At 59.1% G+C, this 18,378-nt stretch overlaps 1 protein-coding gene and 1 long non-coding RNA gene across 7 annotated transcripts in view; one reads left to right on the plus strand and one right to left on the minus strand.

Annotated features, from left to right (window-relative positions):
* The window catches only part of PEMT (phosphatidylethanolamine N-methyltransferase), a 35,022-nt gene extending 17,419 nt beyond the window's left edge, over positions 1-17,603 (minus strand). The window contains exons 1-3 of one of the 6 annotated variants that reach the window (XM_043472580.1): positions 12,414-12,613; positions 11,840-11,996; positions 7,109-7,216 (exon numbers count right to left, since the gene is read on the minus strand). In XM_043472580.1, coding sequence (XP_043328515.1) covers positions 7,109-7,201 — 93 coding nt within the window. In that variant the 5' untranslated portion in view covers positions 7,202-7,216; positions 11,840-11,996; positions 12,414-12,613. Of the gene's footprint in view, positions 1-7,108; positions 7,217-11,839; positions 11,997-12,413; positions 12,614-16,635; positions 16,859-17,060; positions 17,206-17,451 lie in introns of those variants that run through there. The other 5 variants (XM_043472550.1, XM_043472571.1, XM_043472589.1 and 2 more) reach the window with 5 other exon arrangements.
* LOC122443878 lies at positions 3,885-7,102 on the plus strand. The gene is made up of 3 exons (XR_006270134.1): positions 3,885-4,093; positions 6,368-6,427; positions 6,835-7,102. It is a non-coding gene; the product is annotated as an uncharacterized LOC122443878 (long non-coding RNA).
* Positions 17,604-18,378: the final 775 nt, after the last annotated feature.

An 18,378-nucleotide genomic window follows, 5' to 3' on the forward strand; every position in this document is an offset into this window, starting at 1 on the left:
ACCCGACCTCACAGGGACCGCAGCTGATCAGGACCTGCCGTCCGCAGACCAGACTCGGGAGCTGCCTGTGTCCAGTGGGGAGCAGGTACGAGGCCGGGAGCTTCGGCGGGAGGGGGATCCATGGTGGAAGATTCAAGAGGCATTGAGAAGGACGAGGAGTCATCATGCCCATGGTCCACAGAGGCCCAGAGGCCCCACGGTCAGTGGCCAAAGGTGTGGACACAGGCCTCGAAGACGGGCGGGAGGCCCATCAGGCAGTGGATGTAGAGGTGGCACTGGCCTCCCACGTGCCCAATCTATGACGTGTCCAGAGGTCTCCCTGACCCGGCGCTGGGTCCAGCTCTGCAGGGACTGCAGCCTGGCCTTTTACTTTGGACCTGAGTAAGTTTCTGTTAAAGTGGCAGAGACAGAATGGGGGGTCCCCGTGTCCGGCTACTGTCCCCCTCCCCACGAGGCTGTCGCCCCCTGACCCCCTGCCCACTTGTTAAAACCATAGCTGAGAAAATCCACCCCTTCCTTGGGCAGAAGCTGTGCTTTCCCACTGGGCCTGAGCGCTGTGAGATGGCACGTCCTGGTCACGGCCATGGACCACCTGGGCCTGAGTCCTCCCAGAGGCTGTGGAGATGCAGCAGCGGCTCCCGCCGCCCACCCCACCCCCAGCAGAGAAGCACAGAGAGGCTTCATCCTGACGGAAACCCGATCCCCTTCACAGAGCTGTGTGACTGGGGACAGTCTCTCCTCCCCGGGTACAGCCTGGGTCAAAATACCGTGTTCTGGGCTAATCTTCCCCCTCCAGCAGGGCAGAAACGTGCCTGGGAGCTGGGCAGGGGGCAGTGATCACGGCTCTGTGTCCCCAAGGACGGACGAGACAGAATACGGAACAGTGTGGTCCCTCCCGCAGCGCGCTCTCTCCAGGAAGAGCCTGCATGGCCTTCGGAGGGGCTCAGGGACTCCTGCTGCACCTGGGGGTCAAGGATCACGCACGAGCCGCCTGGCCGGTCGGCCTCCACTCAGCCTCGGGACACAGGGCCTGGGCCTCCCGGCCATCTCCCCCATCGCCGCCCCGGGACCTGGAGCAGATAAGCACGTTTGCTCTAGGGCTGTTTATGGGTCAAGTCTGAGACCAGGCACTCATCTGCTGGTAGACCCCAGTGAGCTGAGGACAGCACGTCCCCACGAGGGGCTGAGACAGGGAAGAGGCCTCTGGAGGTGAAAGTCCCCGCCAAGGGGTCATTGGGAACAGGGCCCAACACTTAGGAAACCCCAACACAGGCCAGTTCCCACGACTGCTCTGAGGTCAGCGTCCCCCAATTTTCTGAAGGAAAGGAAGAGGGGCCTACTGGGCCTGCCACGGGAGCAGGAGGCGTCTCAGTGCACCCAAGCCTCGACGCAGAACACGCCCAGGGCTGGGGGCAGGGGACAGATGGCCATTCTCACCGTCTACCATCTGCAGACCATGGGCCGTGGGCCATGCACGTGCGTGGCCAACATTTAAACTTTCAACATATTAAATTCAGAGAGACCAAAAAAAGAGACCCTCCTCTCCCTGGGGGAAGGGCAGATAGCAGGGACCCCAGGGAGCCGGAGCTGACAGATCCTACATCTTCAAGGCCAAGGAGACAGGGGTCATGCGCTTTTCCAGGGTGACCCCCCCACCCCACCCCAGGGAACGATGACTACTGCTTCCAGTGGACATGGCTGCACTTCACACACGATTCTAAGGAGCCCCAGACAGCAGGTGAGAGGCAGGCCAGGAGGGAGATGCGGGTAGCAGACATGTCAGCAGGTGAGGGGTCAGAACCACTGGATGAGCCCAGGGCCCGCTTCCCAGCCTGTCCCCCCACTCCCCTGCGCCCCAGCCTCTTGAGTCCTTGCGCTCCCAAGGACAGCAGGGCCAGGGCGACCTAAGTGCTTCTCTGACCAGTTCAGGCAAGTATTGCCCAAAGCAGGTTCCTCCCAGAAGGTGCTGGCCAAACCTGCCTCATCCACCTAGTAACTTGCCCTCTAGCAATGGAGGCCATGGCCCACCCACTGGCCAGTCCCTCCCTGTGTCTCCACTGCGCTCCGCCCAGGAGGGGCCCTGAGAGAGAAGCTCTGCTCCTGTCCACTCCCCCACCACAGGGAACATGCTGGCTTCACAGCTAACAGGGGGTGAGGCCAGGCTGTCCTTGTTCCCTCTCTAATTCTCCTGCTGTTCTGACACGCACACCCAAGGTCTAAAATTAGGCCACTGGATCTCACACCTGACTTTCCGAGCTCCTGGGGAAGGGGGGGTCAGCACTGACCCACGAAGGTGTCAAATCTGCATCAGGAACAACGTCTTCTGGACACGCTGCTCCGCCCGCCGGGTGGTGGGCTGCTTGCCCGTGTGCCACAGCCTTCAGGGTCCCAGCCCCCCAGTCACCATTTGCACAATTTCAGACATGAGGGTGTCTGGCAGGAAGGGGGATAAAAAGGCTGTGAGGTCCCCGCCATGTCCTCGAACCGAGTACTGAGACACCCTGCAGCCACGCTCAGACCTGGGCCAGAAAACCAGGGTCAGAGCTCCAACTCCCTCCAGATGGGAAGACCCGGCCAGTGCACTCTGCCCGAAACCTGGCCACCAGGCTGCTGGCAGGGCTCAGCACGGCCATCGGGGTTCGTTTTGGAGGGACCCCGAGGTGCTCCCAGCAAGGCCCTTCCCCTGCCTGTTGCATCCATGGGGCTGCCTCAGGGAGGTCACGGTCCTGCCAGCTAGCTGAGCAACCTAGTGCTTTCGACCACACCTCCCCTCTCCCCACGCCTGGTGCAGGTGTCTGGCTGTCGGTACAAGGAGACAGCTTCAGGCAGTCAGGACCCTTCACCTCCGCCACCAGCTGACCTGTGAGACCTGGCCGCTCCCTTGGCAGCAGCCTCACAGTCAGGGCCGACCTTTTCACGCTTCCCACCCTGCCTACAAGCCTCCTGCTATGGGCTCCAGAGGCACTGATGAGGCATCCAGGTGTGGCTGACAATGGAGAGAGCTGAGCCGAAAGTGGAGCCCTGCCACTGCAGGATGGCACCATCACCCGGGCAGCCCGGCCACGAAGAGTGACCAGGAGAGGCCAGGCGGCCAGACAGGAGGAGGGGTGGCAGCTGCCAGCCAGCTGCAAGCGAACTTCTAGTCCAACCTCAAGACCCTGACGACTGTGCCCGTTTTACAGATGAGAAAACCAAAATCTGGCTCAGAGAAGCCAAAATTCCCACCAAGGTCCAGGTCAGGAGGCCTCAGCAGCAGGACAGGCCAGTGTGCTCAGAGGCCCACGCCCCTCCCCGGGCTGGCGAGATAGGCAGGGAGGACTTAGGGGGCAGGGGCACAGCTGCACTTGGCTTCTGGGGCCAAGCAGCCAAGGATGGGCCCAAGGTCACCGGAGCCTTCCTCCCCTGGCACCCCTCCCAGGTGGCTGCCTCTCAAGGCCGCCCCAGAGAGAGCCCACACACTGTCAGGGTGGGGTGCACACCAGCCCGGCAGGCGCACCCTAGGCTGCAGGGGGTGGGGCAAGGCTGCAAGGCTGGACCCCCGACAGGGACCAGGAGGGCCTTTCCTGCCAGCAGAGCCCCTGGTCCTGCCCCAGCTGGGCCAGCCAGCCTGCCACTCAGGGCTGTGTCTACACCGGGCAGGCCCTCCTGGAGGGGGGCCCGAGGAGGAGGGGGGTCCGGGGGGGCCAGGGAGGAGGGGGTAACGCACAGGGGCAAGAGCCCCGGCTGTCAGGCTCAGCTCCGCTCTCACAGCTGTGTGACCTGGGCAGGTCAAGCGACCTCTCTGGTCCTTAGCTGCCACTTCTGAAAAAACCTGGGGTGGACCCGCCCATCCTCCCCCACCCGGAGTCTGCACATCAAATCCATTTGGGAGGTGGTGACAACAATGCTTAGTCCCAGGACGGCCATCAGTGAGTACACCAGCCCCCAGCGCCCCCAGTTTCTGTCCTGCCCCCCTTGCTGCAGTGCAGTCCCCTGGCCCCCCACCCAAGGCTGGTGGACACATTGAGAGCAGCTGGCTGACCCCCACCTGCCACCTCGCCCAAGACCTGCAGGACAAGGCTGGACTCTACAGAGCCAAGAGCAGAGGAACTGGGTAGGAGAACTCTGCCTGCACCCCTTCCTCCCACGCTTCCCAACGCTAAGAAGTGCTCGTGCCTGACACCCCGAGAGAGGGCAGGGAGAGCTGAGGGCGGGAAGATTCACCTCCGTCCCCACCGGGCACAAGGGTGGGTCTGCCCTGAGTGGGGCGGGTCCCAGAGGCAGCGAGGACAGGCCCAGCCCCAGGGTGACTCCCCCAGCTCATCATCTCCCAAGGCATCTCCCTAACCCTAACCCTAACCCTTCCCTGAGGCGCCCTGGGCATCGAGTCCCAGGGTCTTCGGGCTGGTGTTTGACCGCCTCCCACCCTAACCCCACTGAGGCTCAGGGAACCAGGGCAGGGCCAGGAGGCAGGATCAGAGGAAACGCGGCCGGAACGGGCTCCCACAGCTGCTCCTCCTGGCCGAGTGTGGCCTGGGCTTCCAGACCCTTCACACCCATTCCCCTCCCCACACCGCCTGGCGGCCACCCCTGGAGGCAAACTGGACAAAGGCTACCCCTTGCCCCAACACCCTCCAGACCTCAGATGAGACAGCTGAGGCCCAGGCCAGAGCAAGTGGGCAGTAAATAGAGACAAACTCCACCCCTTGGACATTTTTCCTGAATCTCAGATGGCCTCAGAGGAGGACCAGGGAATGGGACAAAGCCAATGACACAGCCAGGCTGGCGCTGTAGGTCAGTGGGAGGACCTACTACTCGCCCCCAATGGAGAAACTGCCTGGCCTCTGGCCCCCAGGCCACTCAGGGCTCACCCACAATAACTTACTGGGCCAGGCCCTGCCCTCAGCTCCCAGGAGCCCTCAGTCTAAGGGAGGGGGTGAAACAAACTCACGAAGATCAGTGCCCACAGACGTCTGCTGGGGCCAGGGCTCAGGGAGGGCTGGTGGGAAAGGGGAGGCCCTTCTCGGAGGAAGCAGACCCTGCAAAGGCAGGGGGGTGGGGGCCACACGAGGAGACCCGGGGGGTGTGTGTCATCAAACCACTCCTCCATGCAGCAGGGACCCCAGAGACCCACCAGCCCCCAACACCTGTCCTGCCAAATCAACACAAGCTCAAATGCAAATGCCGCCCACTGCCCGCCACCACCTCCAGTGGTGAAGCACCCCAGGGGAGGGGCTTCGTCTACCCCCACACCCCGGCAGGACTGAGAGGAACTCGGGCTGCACCCCTGGAGTATCAGGACCCGGGAGGAGAAGCAGCCCAATCAGGTGGGGTCTCGCTGGGACTCCCTCCTCGCTCCCTTGCCCACCACACGGTCTGGGCCCCTGGCAAGCTAACTGGTACCATATGTACCAGTCACCATGTATGCTTTACCACCGCCCTGCTCAGACCCCTAGACTCTAAAGTTAGCCCGGCCGCTGCCCGCAGCCCCACACAGCTCTCCCTTCAGGGCTCGGGCCATGGGGCAGGCAGGGCTGCTTGCATCTGAGGACACATGTCCACGTCCTAAGAAGCACATGCACATACATGCATGCCATGGCACATTCAGGCCAGAGGAGCAAGCGTGGGTCCTGGTGACACTGGGCTGACCGTCCCCACTGGGAGCCGAGGCCAGACACCCCATAGCTCTGCAAAAATCCAGTTCGGCGTGGAGCCCAGTGGGTGCACAGCCGTGCCCTCGGAGTCAGACTCCGAGCCAGACGGGAGCAAGGGTGTCAGACAGCCTGTCCACGTCCAACCCAGCTCCCCGTGCTCACATGTGCACATGCGTGTACAGTCAAGTATGCACCTCTCACACACATCTCGCCGCTGCCTGAGACACAACTAGGGTGCAGGCCAGCACTAAGGGTCCGTCCTCGGGACCGCCGGCCTGTCCACCTCCCCACCCACCCCCACCTGGCTCCTCCCAAAGCTCAGCCCAGCCAAGGAGCCCCGACCCGGCTGGCTGCCTGCCTCCAGGACAACTCCGGACGCCAGCTTCTGTGTAACTGCTCACTGGTTTCAGGCTTTTGGCCCCTAGAGCTGGGGGAGAGTGTCCCTGCTGTTCTGGACTACCCAGCCAGTGGTCATGTGTCACGGAAACCAGCAGGGCGTGTGGAAAAGGACACAAGTCCCTCCCCTCAAGGAGACCAGTCTGTCAGGACGGAAGGACGGCATGTTGACCAGGGCGTGTCCCTCCCCTCAAGGAGACCACTCTGTCTGTCGGGAGGGACGGCACATTGACTGTGGCCTCTTTGTGATGAGCAGCCCCGCCCCCACCCTGCTCCCACCACATGAAGAGAAGATCTAACTCGTCAACCAAATGCAAATATGTCCTGTTCTGCCCCAGGGACCGAGCGGCCACCTGAGATGAAGAAAGCTTGGAACAGCGTGTGCCGACGTCCTGGAGGTGAGCATAAGGCGTCCACAGCTCTGCCAGCTGGCGCCTCGGGGGTGGCCTCTCCCTCACCCCCAAGATGCTGCTGCAGACAGCAGACCAGAGGCCCCCAAAAGCTTCCCCTCATCCTGCCAGGGAGGGGCATCTCCAAGAAGGGCTGGCAGAGGGATGGCCCAGAGCCCACTGCCCTCCGTCCACCTCCCACCCAGCCCCCGCAAGGCCCCGCACCCACAGATGACCTGGCACGGGTCTGCCACCAGGTTCACTTGCTGTGGGTTCCTTCCTGCTCCCCAGTGCCCTTCAGCCCAGGGGCTGCAGACCACTCTGAGGGAAACCTCATTTGGGAAAAGTGACCATGGCTACGGAGCACATCTGGTGCTGGGGTGGGAGATACACAAGAAGATGGCTTTGTTGTGCAGATAGCAGGAGGGGAGCAAACCCCAGCCAAGACCTTCCAACTCATCCACCGGAAGAGCGGGGCCCCACCAGGCACACAGGGCAGCCCTGGGCTGTCTGCTAAAGCCAAGATGTGGCAGGACCCCAAGGGGAGGGGCGTCTTCCCCGGGTGCCGACCTTGGCAGGGAAACAGGAGGATGTTCCCACGCTGACCAGAGACAGACGGGGAGGGAAGAGCCGCCAGTCTGTCCATCCATCCACCTGTCCGTCCACGCAGCCCACCCTGGGTGCACTTACCACATTCCAGAAGAGTGGATTGAAGACAATGGCAAGGACGGCAGCCACAAAGTGGGGTTCCGAGAGGTCCACGTAGCCGAGCAGCCGGGTCATAATGCAGAGGTCTGCCTGAAAGGACAGAGTGGCGTCAGTGGGAGGTGGGCCTGCCCCACCCGGCCCCGCCTGGCCAACACCAGAGAGAAGACAAGCCCAGAGCTCAGAAACAAAGTTACCCTCCGGGAACAGGCCGGCAGGCTCGGGTGCGTCCAAGTCCGGCAAAAGTTACTACAGTGCAATCTCATAAATCTGAAGATAAAAAGCAAAACCCAGCCAGCCGTGTTGTGCCTGTTGGAGGGCGGTCGGGCCACAGCGGAAGCCAGGGAGGAAACCAGTGACTCTGAAGGTGAGCGTCCAGCACCTGGTGGAGCAGCGACCCCACTGGGGTAACCAGGACCCTGCGGGGGTGTTTAGAGCCAACCCAAGGGGCCGACACCCATGTGAGGATGCTCAGCATCTGAGAACCAGATGAAAAGAGCAGCAGTGGCTTTTCCCACCCGCTGGACTACACTCCTAAGTGTTGGTGGGGGGTCCCCAACTCCAGGCACCGGCCCAGGAACATACACTTGTGCGCATGGCTGCTCCTATTGGCATGCATGGAACATGTGTGCATCACAGGAGTTTGGAAAAACCAGATGTACCATTCCCAAAGCAACTAGGGAATTTAAACAGACCAGGTCTGTGCCAACTTGCCTTGTTTTCAAACACATGTCAAATGGATAAGGAAGCTGCAACACCCCAGAGTCCTTGTGCATTTTCAGGAACTACCACCACACAGCTGAGCGCCCCTCCTGTGCCTGGGCCGGGTCTCCCCCACCTTCTCCCTGTCCACCCTCTGGCCACTCACTCTTTGTGGCCCCCACCCACTCCACGCTGGTAGCCCTCCGCAGCTATGACAACCAAAAATGGCTCCAGACACGGCCCAGACATCCCTGGGGACAGAACTGAGATCCGCCCCCCATCCGCCTCTGGGGACAAGCAGGAGACTGCCAGATGCTTCCAGCACTGAGTTCTTTCTTTAAAAAGGATGAGACACCACTGACATTCTGAGTGCTGTCACTGCATCACTCTCTGTTTTTTCTTTTTAGAGATCCATGGTACCTCTCCACATGCAGTTCAGTTCAGTTCAGTCGCTCAGTTATGTCCGACTCTTTGTGACCACATGGACTGCAGCACACCAGGCTTCCCTGTCCATCACCAACTCCTGGAGCTTACTCAAACTCATGTCCATCACGTCAGTGATGCCATATCTCATCCTCTGTCATCCCCTTCTCCTCCCGTCTTCAATCTTTCCCAGCATCAGGGTCTTTTCCAATGAGTCAGTTCTTTGCATCAGGTGGCCAGAGTATTGGAGTTTCAGCTTCAGCATCAGTCCTTGCAATGAATATTCAGGACTGATTTCCTTTAGGATTGACTGGTTTGATCTCCTTGCAGACCAAGGGATTCTCAAGAGTCTTCTCCAACACCACAGTTCAAAAGCATCAATTCTTTGGTGCTCAGCTTGCTTTATAGTCAAACTCTCAGTCTGTATATGACTACTGGAAAAATAGCCTTGACAAGACAGACTTTTGTTGGCAAAGTAATGTCTGTGCTTTTTAATATGCTGTCTAGGTTGGTCATAGCTTTCCTTCCAGGGAGCAAGTGTCTTTTAATATCATGGCTGCAGTCACCATCTGTAGCGATTTTGGAACCCAAGAAAATAAAGTTTCTCACTGTTTCCATTGTTTCACCATCTATTTGCCATGAAGCGATGGGACCAGATGCCATGATCTTAGTTTTTTGAATGCTGAGATTTAAGCCAACTTTTTCCCTCTCCTCTTTCACGCTCATCAAGAGGCTCTTTAGTTCACATGCAATTCACAATAAAAATAAGCCTCAACTGGGAAGAAAGTCAGGACCATGGGGGTTCTGGTCTTTCCCATAATATCACCTGCAATGGTGTCTGCACTTCATTTCTCTCGGAGACACAGTCCATTCTTTCGGAAAGAGTTTGTCTCAGGCCACCCAGCCCTGCAGACACTCCACAGGTGACCACTCCCAGCACTGCTCAGCCCCCCATGCCGCTGAGCATGGCTGCGAAAGATTCGGGAACGTCTCGGAGCTCAGATGCGGGCATGTCCCTCCCATGTGGCCTCCTCTGTCTGTCAATTGGCAGGGCCCAGGGAAAAGCCAGACTCAGTTGACCACCCAAGACAGGAGAAAGGCTGAGCCAAGAACCAGAGGTGCACGGTTATGGGAATGCTGGGCGCACTGGCCCAAGCCAGGGCCACAGAAGCACAGGTGCAGGGTAGACAGAGGATGGCCAAGACCCCTCAGCAACCATGGGGAGCAAGGTTGGACACAGGACCCTGCCTGGATGGGCCACAGCAGGGCACCCTGTAGGCTGCCACCCTTTTGGCTAGCTTCCTCCAACCAGGTGGCACCTGCCAAGGTGTGGAAGCCCCTAAGAAGGACAGGCTGCAGCCTGAGAGAGACCCCCACCAGCCCCAAAGCCTTGAGGAGTGGCAGGACCAGAGGACGTTTCTTAAGCACATCTGACTGTGAGGCTCCGTCCACTGAAATGCTGTCTGTGTATGTGTGGGGTGGAGGGCGGGATGGACTAGAGTCCTGCTTGGGTCCTGCTCAGCTGCCAATGGAACGGGCTGAGGTCCGGCACCAGCCCCCTCCATGAAAGCAGACCCTCACAGCTGGGGGGGGCCTCACTGGCCCCAGTGTTCCTCCTGCTCACACTGCCTCACTGCCAGGTCCCTCCTCTCATAGCAAGTCCACTCTGGTGGTGCCCCCATCATCCCCCTACTCAAAACTCTGCCAAGTGTCCCAGTGCCCCCAGGAAGGGGCTGGCTCCCAAGCCTCACTTCCTGCCACACCAGTACCCATGCCTCCCCACCCAGCCCAACATCCCTGATGGATTCCCCTCCACCGGTCTTACCTGCCATTCTTCCTGCCACCCCCACCCACAAATAGCGTATTCTGAACCTTTTCAAACGCCTTTTCAAATACCCTCTGTCCCTCAAACTCCTATTCATCCCTCAAGACCCAGTGAGAGCATGTCCAGTACCCTCGCCATGGCCCCCGCCTGTGTCTTCAGTATGTACCCCATCACAAGTATTTGGCCATCTGTCCCTGTTTGGTGATGGTTCCTCCGGATGAGGGGCCATTTCTTCCCCATCTCTGTATCATCTGCCTGGCACAGAGTGTTTGTTGGGTGAATGGTGGCCCTTGTCTCATCATCAGTAAAACACAGGGTGGTTAGGGAACATCTCGGCCGCCTGTGCTCCTGGGACTTCAACCCCCTCCCTCTGACTTCAGAGTGAGACAGGAAGAAGCCCAGGTAGCGTGAGTGGGCCCTGCAGGGAGCGACCCTGAGCCTGCAGACCCCTCTGCTTCTGAGGCCAGAGATTCACCAGCTGCCCAGATGCTGTGCTTCCTAAGTACGTATTTTTCTGGCAACTCTTAAGCTGAAAAATCAAGCAAGGTTCTCAAGCCTTGACCAGGGGTGCGGGTGCAGTCCTCAGTTCCTTAGAAACCCAGGGGTGGAACCCACTCAAGGCAGGTCAGTCTCCCGTCCCCAGGGGGCAGAGCTGGGTGGGGCAGCCATGTGCAATGAAGAGCCCAGGGACTTGCTGGGAGTTGAGCTCTGACCTGTGCCATACTCGATCACATTCATCAACTCTGAACCACACTTCCTGCTAATGGCCCCCAGCCCCAGCCAGTCCTCTGAATCACCACGTCCAGCTTAGGGCCAGCATACAAAACATGCTTCTCAACATGTTTATGACAGCGACAACTCCCACGGGAGCTTCTGTGGCATTTCTGCAGATAAGGGTGTCATTGTCAGCAGATGCTGTTTTAAGGAGTTCCTCTGAACAGGAAGAAACCAGAGCCTCCAGCTTGGCGACTATGTCCATGGGGAGACCAACACCCCTAACTGCCAGGGCCCAGAGGTGGCAGTGGACTGTTCCCACTCAGCAGAGGAGAGTCAAAAACCCTTCCTTGCAGCCATGCCAGCAACCCTGGGACTCAATGTGTCCGCCCTGACACCCATCACATTTTATGGAGAAGCGCACAGAGGTTGCCGGCGGGTCAGATCCCCCAGACCCCGCCGCTCACACAGCCTCATCCCCTGTCACTTTTCACTACCAGCCAGCAGACATCTGAACAAGGATGGGAAACCCCACAGTCCCACAGAAGCCCTGTGTCCTCAGGCTGTGCCTCCTGCCCCACAAGTGACCCTGGGCTGGCAGGGCCAGAGGAGAGAGGGCAAAGGGTCAAGCATGAGGCCTGCCCATGTGGGGAGCAGGTGCAGATGGTGGCCAGGGGCTCGAGGTCACCCAGGCTCTGACCGGTGAGCAGGAGGGAGCCGGCATGCAGTCCAGTGGCTGCCTGGAGGGCGCAGGGGGGTCTTTTGGGGTGATGGAGCCTGGGTAATCTGGGGTACATGAGAACTCTCCATCCGGGCAGATATCACTACATGAATTACACCTCAGGAAAGAAAGTCAGCAGGGGAATTGGGAACTGTCTCCCTTTCCCCAAAGGGTCCAGGGAGAGTCGAGGTCCTCCTGCCAGGCTTCAGGTATTTACATTCAGCAGACACGGAGCACCCCCAGGAGGCACCACTCTGGCGGGACTCTGCCAGCTAAGCCCCTGCAGCAAGACCAACATGCATCTACTGACACGTAAGTGCTCACGCCTCACCTCAGGCAGTCACTCAGCAGCACCAGCCCTGTTGTCATGCCTGCTCGGAGACAAGCAAGCCAGGGGCTCGCAGAGGCCAGGTCAACCAGCCCTTCCAGATTCCAGATTCCAGATTCCAGGTTCAGGCACTGGGGCAAAGATAAGTCCTGAACATTCCCTAGGGGGCCAGACAAGTGAGCAGAAGAAAGACACTGGCTGAGGCCACCGGAAGCTGACATCCCGCCGGGTCCCCTCCAACACCCTGTTAGGACCGTGGCCCCTACCCAGGTCCCAGGGCCCTCGTCACCCGGGAAGCAGCTGGTCACCTTGAAGGGGGATTTGCCTTGCCCAGAGAGGGGCGTGCGGAGCAGAGAAGAATGACGAACAGGCCAGGTGGCAGCAGAGGGGCCCCTCCTGGCTTCAGGCTCTGAGGCCAGCAGGTCCCTTTTCGGCTGCTGTCATCCCTGTGACCCAAGGAGGCCCTCCCTCCAAAACCCCGTCAGACAGGAGCAGAGCAGGCGGGTCCCCAGTGCCGCCCCCAGAACCCTGCACCCCACCCCCGGGGCCACCTCAGCCATGGGAAGGGTCCCCCCACCTTATTAAAGCCGCGGAAGTCCTGGCCCTCTGCTCTTGGTAACTCTAACGATGCAGCCCCTGCGGCTCCAAGGTCACAGGCTGCAGGGTCCTGGCGCTGGAACGGAGAAGAAATGCTCTGCCTACTGCACCCTGGCAGCGCTCCGTGAGGGGCTCAGAGGCTGGACCATACCGCTTGCCATGCGAGGGGTACACAGATGTGGCAAGTCAACAGCACCTGGGTCACATTGTGACATCCAAACAAACAGCAGGGGCCCAGGAGTCAAAGTCACATCGACCGCAGGTGGGACCCACGTACTACTCAGCACAGAGGGCGGGGGATAGGCTGGGGGCAGTGTGTAGGCCTCCAGCAGGACCCTCCATTTCAGGGCCTCCCAGCAACCAAGGAGACATTTACCAGGAAATGAGTGCTGTGAGCCCCGCACCAGCACAGACACACAAAGGAGGGCCACGAAGTTCTGTACTAAGACAGCCATGACCTTGATCGGGGCACCAGGCACAGAAGGTCTCCAGGCAGCAGACAATCCGGGCTGGGGGCTCCCTCCCACCCTCCAGAAGGACCACAGGGGGCCTCTGTGACCACTTCCCCTCGGGGATAGGCGGGGGAAACAGGTGCAACCTGTCTTTTCTAACGAGTCAGTTCTTTGCAACAGGTGGCCAAAGTATTGGAGCTTCAGCTTCAGCATCAGTCTTTCCAATGAATATTCAGGACTAATTTCCTTTACGATTGACTGGTTTGATCTCATTGCAGTCCAAGGGACTCTCAAGAGTCTTCTCCAACACCACAGTTCAAAAGCATCAATTCTTTAGCACTCAGCTTTCTTTATGGTTCAACTCTCGCATCCGTACATGACTACTGGAAAAACCATAGCTTTGACTAGATGGACCTTTGTCGGCAAAGTGATGAATTCTACCAAACATTTAAGGAACAAAGAACCACAATTCCGCACAGTCTCTCCTAGAACACTTCCCAGCTCCTACTAAGAGGTCTGCATTCCTTTAATGCTATAACCAGACAAAGACACTATAAGAAACTAGAAACCATACTCCTCAAGAACACAGCCCTCCAAAACCCTGAACAAAATGATGGAAACTCAAAGCCAGCAATGTATACTAGGAGAACAGATCAGGACCAAGTTGGGGGTCACCCCAGGAATGCGGGGCTGGTGCGACAACCAGCATCTGCACGGACAGAGGAGGAAAAGCCACATGGCCATCTCAACAGAGGCAGGAGAAACCAATGCTCTGTACATTGACATGACTTGCCAAAGGTCTGGACTCTTACCCCAAAACACTGAGGACAAAAATTACATCCCTGAGAACTTCACAGAATAAGTTGTCCAAAGAAATGGCCTGATGTTTATTCTGACCAATGTGATAACACCAAGACAGTTTGAGAAACAACTCTTGTGTAGTACGCAAACATCTCACCCTGGAAGACAGCTCCGACATGCCCCGCGCCCCCTGGGATTTGCCTCCCAAATGGTCACAGAGGAGTCACGTACAGGGACTATGCAGCCCAAGGGGCCCGGCCCCCAAGCATGGCCTGGACGCAGCCTGAACCTTGCCTTTGGAAGACCACCCACCCTCAGTGTGGTCACCCAAACTTCACAGCTGACAGAGCTCTCATCTCACACAGCAGGTAACTGAAGGGCCCCTTTGGACACCTACCTACACCACCCACGCTCACAAGGGACAAGGGCTGGGGAACCATCTGGAAATGGGCATGAGTGGAGTCCCTGACTGTGCCCTGGCAGCCCGGGCTCCCCAAGAAGCTGGCACCGTGAGGCCCCATCGGAGCTCTTCTGTCTGGCTCCATCGCCCACCAGCCAGCGAGCTTCACGCGGCTGCTGAGCCAAGGAGGAGCCAAGCCAAGTTCAGGGTAGAGAGGGCCTTGTTCAACGAGGCTGCAGCAGGGACACTCCTCAGCCCGGGGGGCGGGTGTACTTTCTAAGCTAAAAACAAAGCCCTGAATCCAAACCCACTGGAGCAGGCCCAGGAGCTACTGGTCAAGGGCACTGCACCCACGTCAGCAGGCGTGTGGCTGCTGGGGTCGTGCGGTGGTGCATGACGGAATGACATTTTTTTATGTATTGGGTCGAATATATTATTAAAAGTAACTTCACCGATTTCTTCTTTGTTGTTAAACTGTGGCTACTAGAGGAGTTTGGATTTTCATGACTGTGTTACCCCCACCACCACCCCCGCCCCAGCCATCAGACAGGGCAGGGTCAGCTCGCTGTCAGCCTGCAGCTCAGATGTGTTGGATGCAAAGAAACCATCCCGGGGACAATATCTCTCCAAACCAGAGATTCTGACAGAGGAGGGAGGAGGGCTGCCAAGCAGCACAAATAGACGTGGAATGTTGTTGGCAACAGGAAGCTTAACTGTACCACCAAGGGCAGTGGTGGAAAACGGAATGTTAGCCAGTGAGGGTCACCCTGACCCATCTCCTGAAAGCTCCCAGGCCGGTCCCACTGTACAACCCCAGAGGGAAGGGAGAAATAGCAGAAGAGACCTGCCTGCACATACCCAGGAAGTCTCCCCCTCCCCCGCTGCCAGGCCTTGCTCAGACCTTAACCTTGCAGGGGCTCCACTGCCCAAAGCCCTGAAGGTCTCCCCACCTCTAGTCAACGGTGCCCATCCTTCCACCTGGAGTTCTCATCCGTGAAGCAGCCACCCCAGGCTGGGCAATTCCAAGGGTCCCCTCTGGCATTCCAAGATCTCTGCCCTTCTCGTCTGAGATCTGCTAGGATAGAAAGCACGGCACGCCATAGACCTCATGGGTTTCGAGACCTCTAACGCCATCAGCAATCTAGGATTCAAAGGATGCCGTCAGATACATTCGTCCTCCCAGGGCAGCTGGTGACATTCACCTGGATCTGGATGCCCATTACACCGGAGAGCTCGCTCTGAACTGCCCAAGTCATGTGGAGTGACCCAGCACTTCACGGAAAGTTCTCTGAAATAATAAGTCTTCCTCCCCTCCTCTGCTTTCCTCCCATCCCCTTGGGCTGTCTGGCACTTCCTGGGGACAGACGTGAGGCTTCTTTTTGTTCCGGAACAAATCCACCTCCTCACGGCCTTGGCTCTGCCAGCCCTCCACCAGAGCACCTGACCCCCTGGCTTATCTCTCAGGGCTCAGATCAGAGGTTACCTCCTTAGGTAGGGGACCAGCTATCTCGGGATCGCAGTCCCCCTCCCCATCAGCCAGTCTCTAAAACATCGACCAATTTTATCTCCGGGAGAGAATTTTAGGTTTCCGGGCTCACTAGAGTGAAAAGTCAGTGAGAACCAACAAAGAATGTCACCTGCCATTCCAGTAAGCAACAAAAGTTGCCCCCATCAGGCCATTGGCCACTGCTGCCAACCCAGGTGTGCCCTGAGGGGGGTTAGGATGGAGAAAAGCAGGAGATTGGCCCCAGACAGGATGAGATCTAAGGAATAATTTCAAGGAGCCCAGACTCTTGCATTTTCCCAGATCCAGAAATGCGCTAAAATCATGAAAGAGATGTCTGTTTCGTGTGTGTGTGTGTGTGTGTGTGTGTGTGTGTATGTGTATGTGATTAGCAGTAATCTTTTGATGTTCCACGACATGTTTTAGGGTTTTGTTTTTCCAGCAAAAACTTCTATATATCCTGGTTCCTCCCTAATCTCCCTGGAACAGTCTCTCAGAGCTACTGAGAGGCTCTTTCCCGGGCTCCAGTCCGCAGGAAGACCCTCAACAGAACATAACTCGCAACCCTCAGGTTGTGCGTTTTTCTTCGATGGACACCTGCTCTCAATCAGGACCAGAGGTACCAACGAATGGACCACACAAGGTGGCCTCGAGCAGAGACCTATCTGAGGCTCCACCAGGAGTGGCAGACTCCAGAAACGTGCATGTCTTGTCTCAGAGGCGGCTCCGAGGGAGGGGGCCGGGGGCCGGAGGGTCTCCAGCACCGGGTCCGCCCGGTCCATCCCGGCCTGTCCCGCGCGGGGCTCGGCAGGCCGCGAACTCCCCGCTCATCCACCAGAGAGGAGGCCAGTCCGCCGACCTCGGCTCAGGGCGCCGCCCTCCCGGAGCCTCGAGATCCCCGAGGTGCACAGGTGTACGCGCCCACGCGCGGTGCCCTAGACACCGCCCCGGCGCCCCGCCCCCGTTGCCTGGTAACGGCGGTCCCGCCCCCCTGGCGTAAGAAGAGGCCCCGCCCGCGACACCCCTCCTGCCCCGCGCCCTGTACCTTCCTGATGTCTAGGTTGCCGAGGCCTCCGCAGCAGTCCGGCGCAGCCACCGAGCTGCGCACGGGCCCCGCCCGGCCTGGACCCGCTGGCCGCGGGCTGCCTTGCAGGGATCGCGCTCGGGCCTCGAGGAAGCCCCCGACACCCAGAACCGGCCCCATCGGGCCCGAGAAGTGCCGCCGGCCGGGGTCCTTTCGCCGTGACCCTGCTTCCCCGGCCTTCTGGGAAATGTAGTCCCTGTCCCCGCGCAGCGCCGAGCTCCCGGGTTCGCGCTAGCCTCTCGCGGAGCCGAGAACTACAAGTCCCAGGGCCGTGCGCGGCCGCGCTGGCCGGTCCCTAGCCCGCCACGCAGCCGCGGGGCCCTTGCTTGTGGGCCCCCGGCCCCCAGCCCCCAGCCCCCAGCTACCCACTCGGCCAGCCAACTGACCTGTTCCTGTTCTTGGCTGTCGTCTGGCTGGAGGCCGCCAGCGGCGGGTCGTAGGTTTAAGTAGCGTGCTGCCTAGCCCCTGAGGACCTGGACTTTGGCCGACTCAGCCCCTAGTCCCTCCTGGGGGCCGACTGTGGCGCGGAGGGGGAGTGTTGAGGGGTGGGAACGCCCCTCAAAAGTCGGCGACCCTCCTCCACTGGCCCTCGAGCACTCACCGGGGCTGCCCCCTGGGGTATGAGAGCCGAGCAGCAATAAATGGTTGCAAGCCGGGATGGCAAAACGGGGAGGTGAGGGGGCACTGCCCTGGAATGCTCAGGGAAGGACCCGAGGGAGGCCTGAGCGCTGGAGAAGGTGCCAGACATGCAGATTTCGGGGGCAGGAAGGGGCTCACCTGTGCAGGTGCTAGGCGACAGGAGGGGTCCTTCAGAAATCCCGGAGAGGCTGGAATAGTGGTGGGGGGGACAGTGGGAGGGAACAGGCTTTGGAAAGTAGGTGGGTCACTGGCTGGTTGGGTCCCAAGAGAGCCCTCTTTGTAGCTAGTTGCTACATACTTGGGAGCCTGGCAAGCCATCTGATTCCAGCCCACGCCTCTCTCCCTTGCTTCCCATCCACCCTACACCTGCCAGCCCAGGGCATTTGTGAGCTGCCACCGTGTGCCCAATCATGTGCAACGTCCACAACGCCCCTGGGATGGGGCAGAGGCAGGCCCACCATGATACAGAAAGGACGCTGGCATTGATGCACACACCAGCTCCGTGGTTGTGGGCAGCTGTCAGTTCCTCAGAAGCACAAGTGAGGTACCTGTTGGTAAAACCCACAGCACAGGACCTGACTCCTGGAAAGTGCTTGAGAACCACTGGCTGGGTGCACAGCAGGTGCTGAAGGGCTGGTTTGCCCACTGACCACCTCGTGCAGGGTGTCCAGGCAGGGCCTGCTGGAACCAGAGCCGATTCTGGGGAGCTCACCAAGGGGGAGGGCCCCCAGGGAGCGCTCCCTACCCACCACAGTCCATTTCACCCGAGCCCCAGTTTTCTCCCCACCTGGCCAATCCTCCACCCTCCCGACCTCCAACTCGTTCTTTTATTACGCCGGAAAAATTAGTTTTTGTGTGCTTGGTCTATGTGGGAACAAAGAAAATGTCAGAGGTCACACCACAGCTGATGCAACTAGCGGAATCCACTCTTCACCCCAACCCACCCCCACCACTTTCCCTCCTAGAAAGGAGCACACCAAGACTCAGAAATCTGACTCAGCTTCCAGAGTGGTCGATAGATTGGAACTGTTCAGGTCAAGAACCTGCTGCTGAAGGTATCTGGGG

The sequence above is a fragment of the Cervus canadensis genome, chromosome 1, assembly GCF_019320065.1.
Source record: "Cervus canadensis isolate Bull #8, Minnesota chromosome 1, ASM1932006v1, whole genome shotgun sequence".
In the NCBI taxonomy this organism is placed as follows: Eukaryota; Metazoa; Chordata; class Mammalia; order Artiodactyla; family Cervidae; genus Cervus; species Cervus canadensis.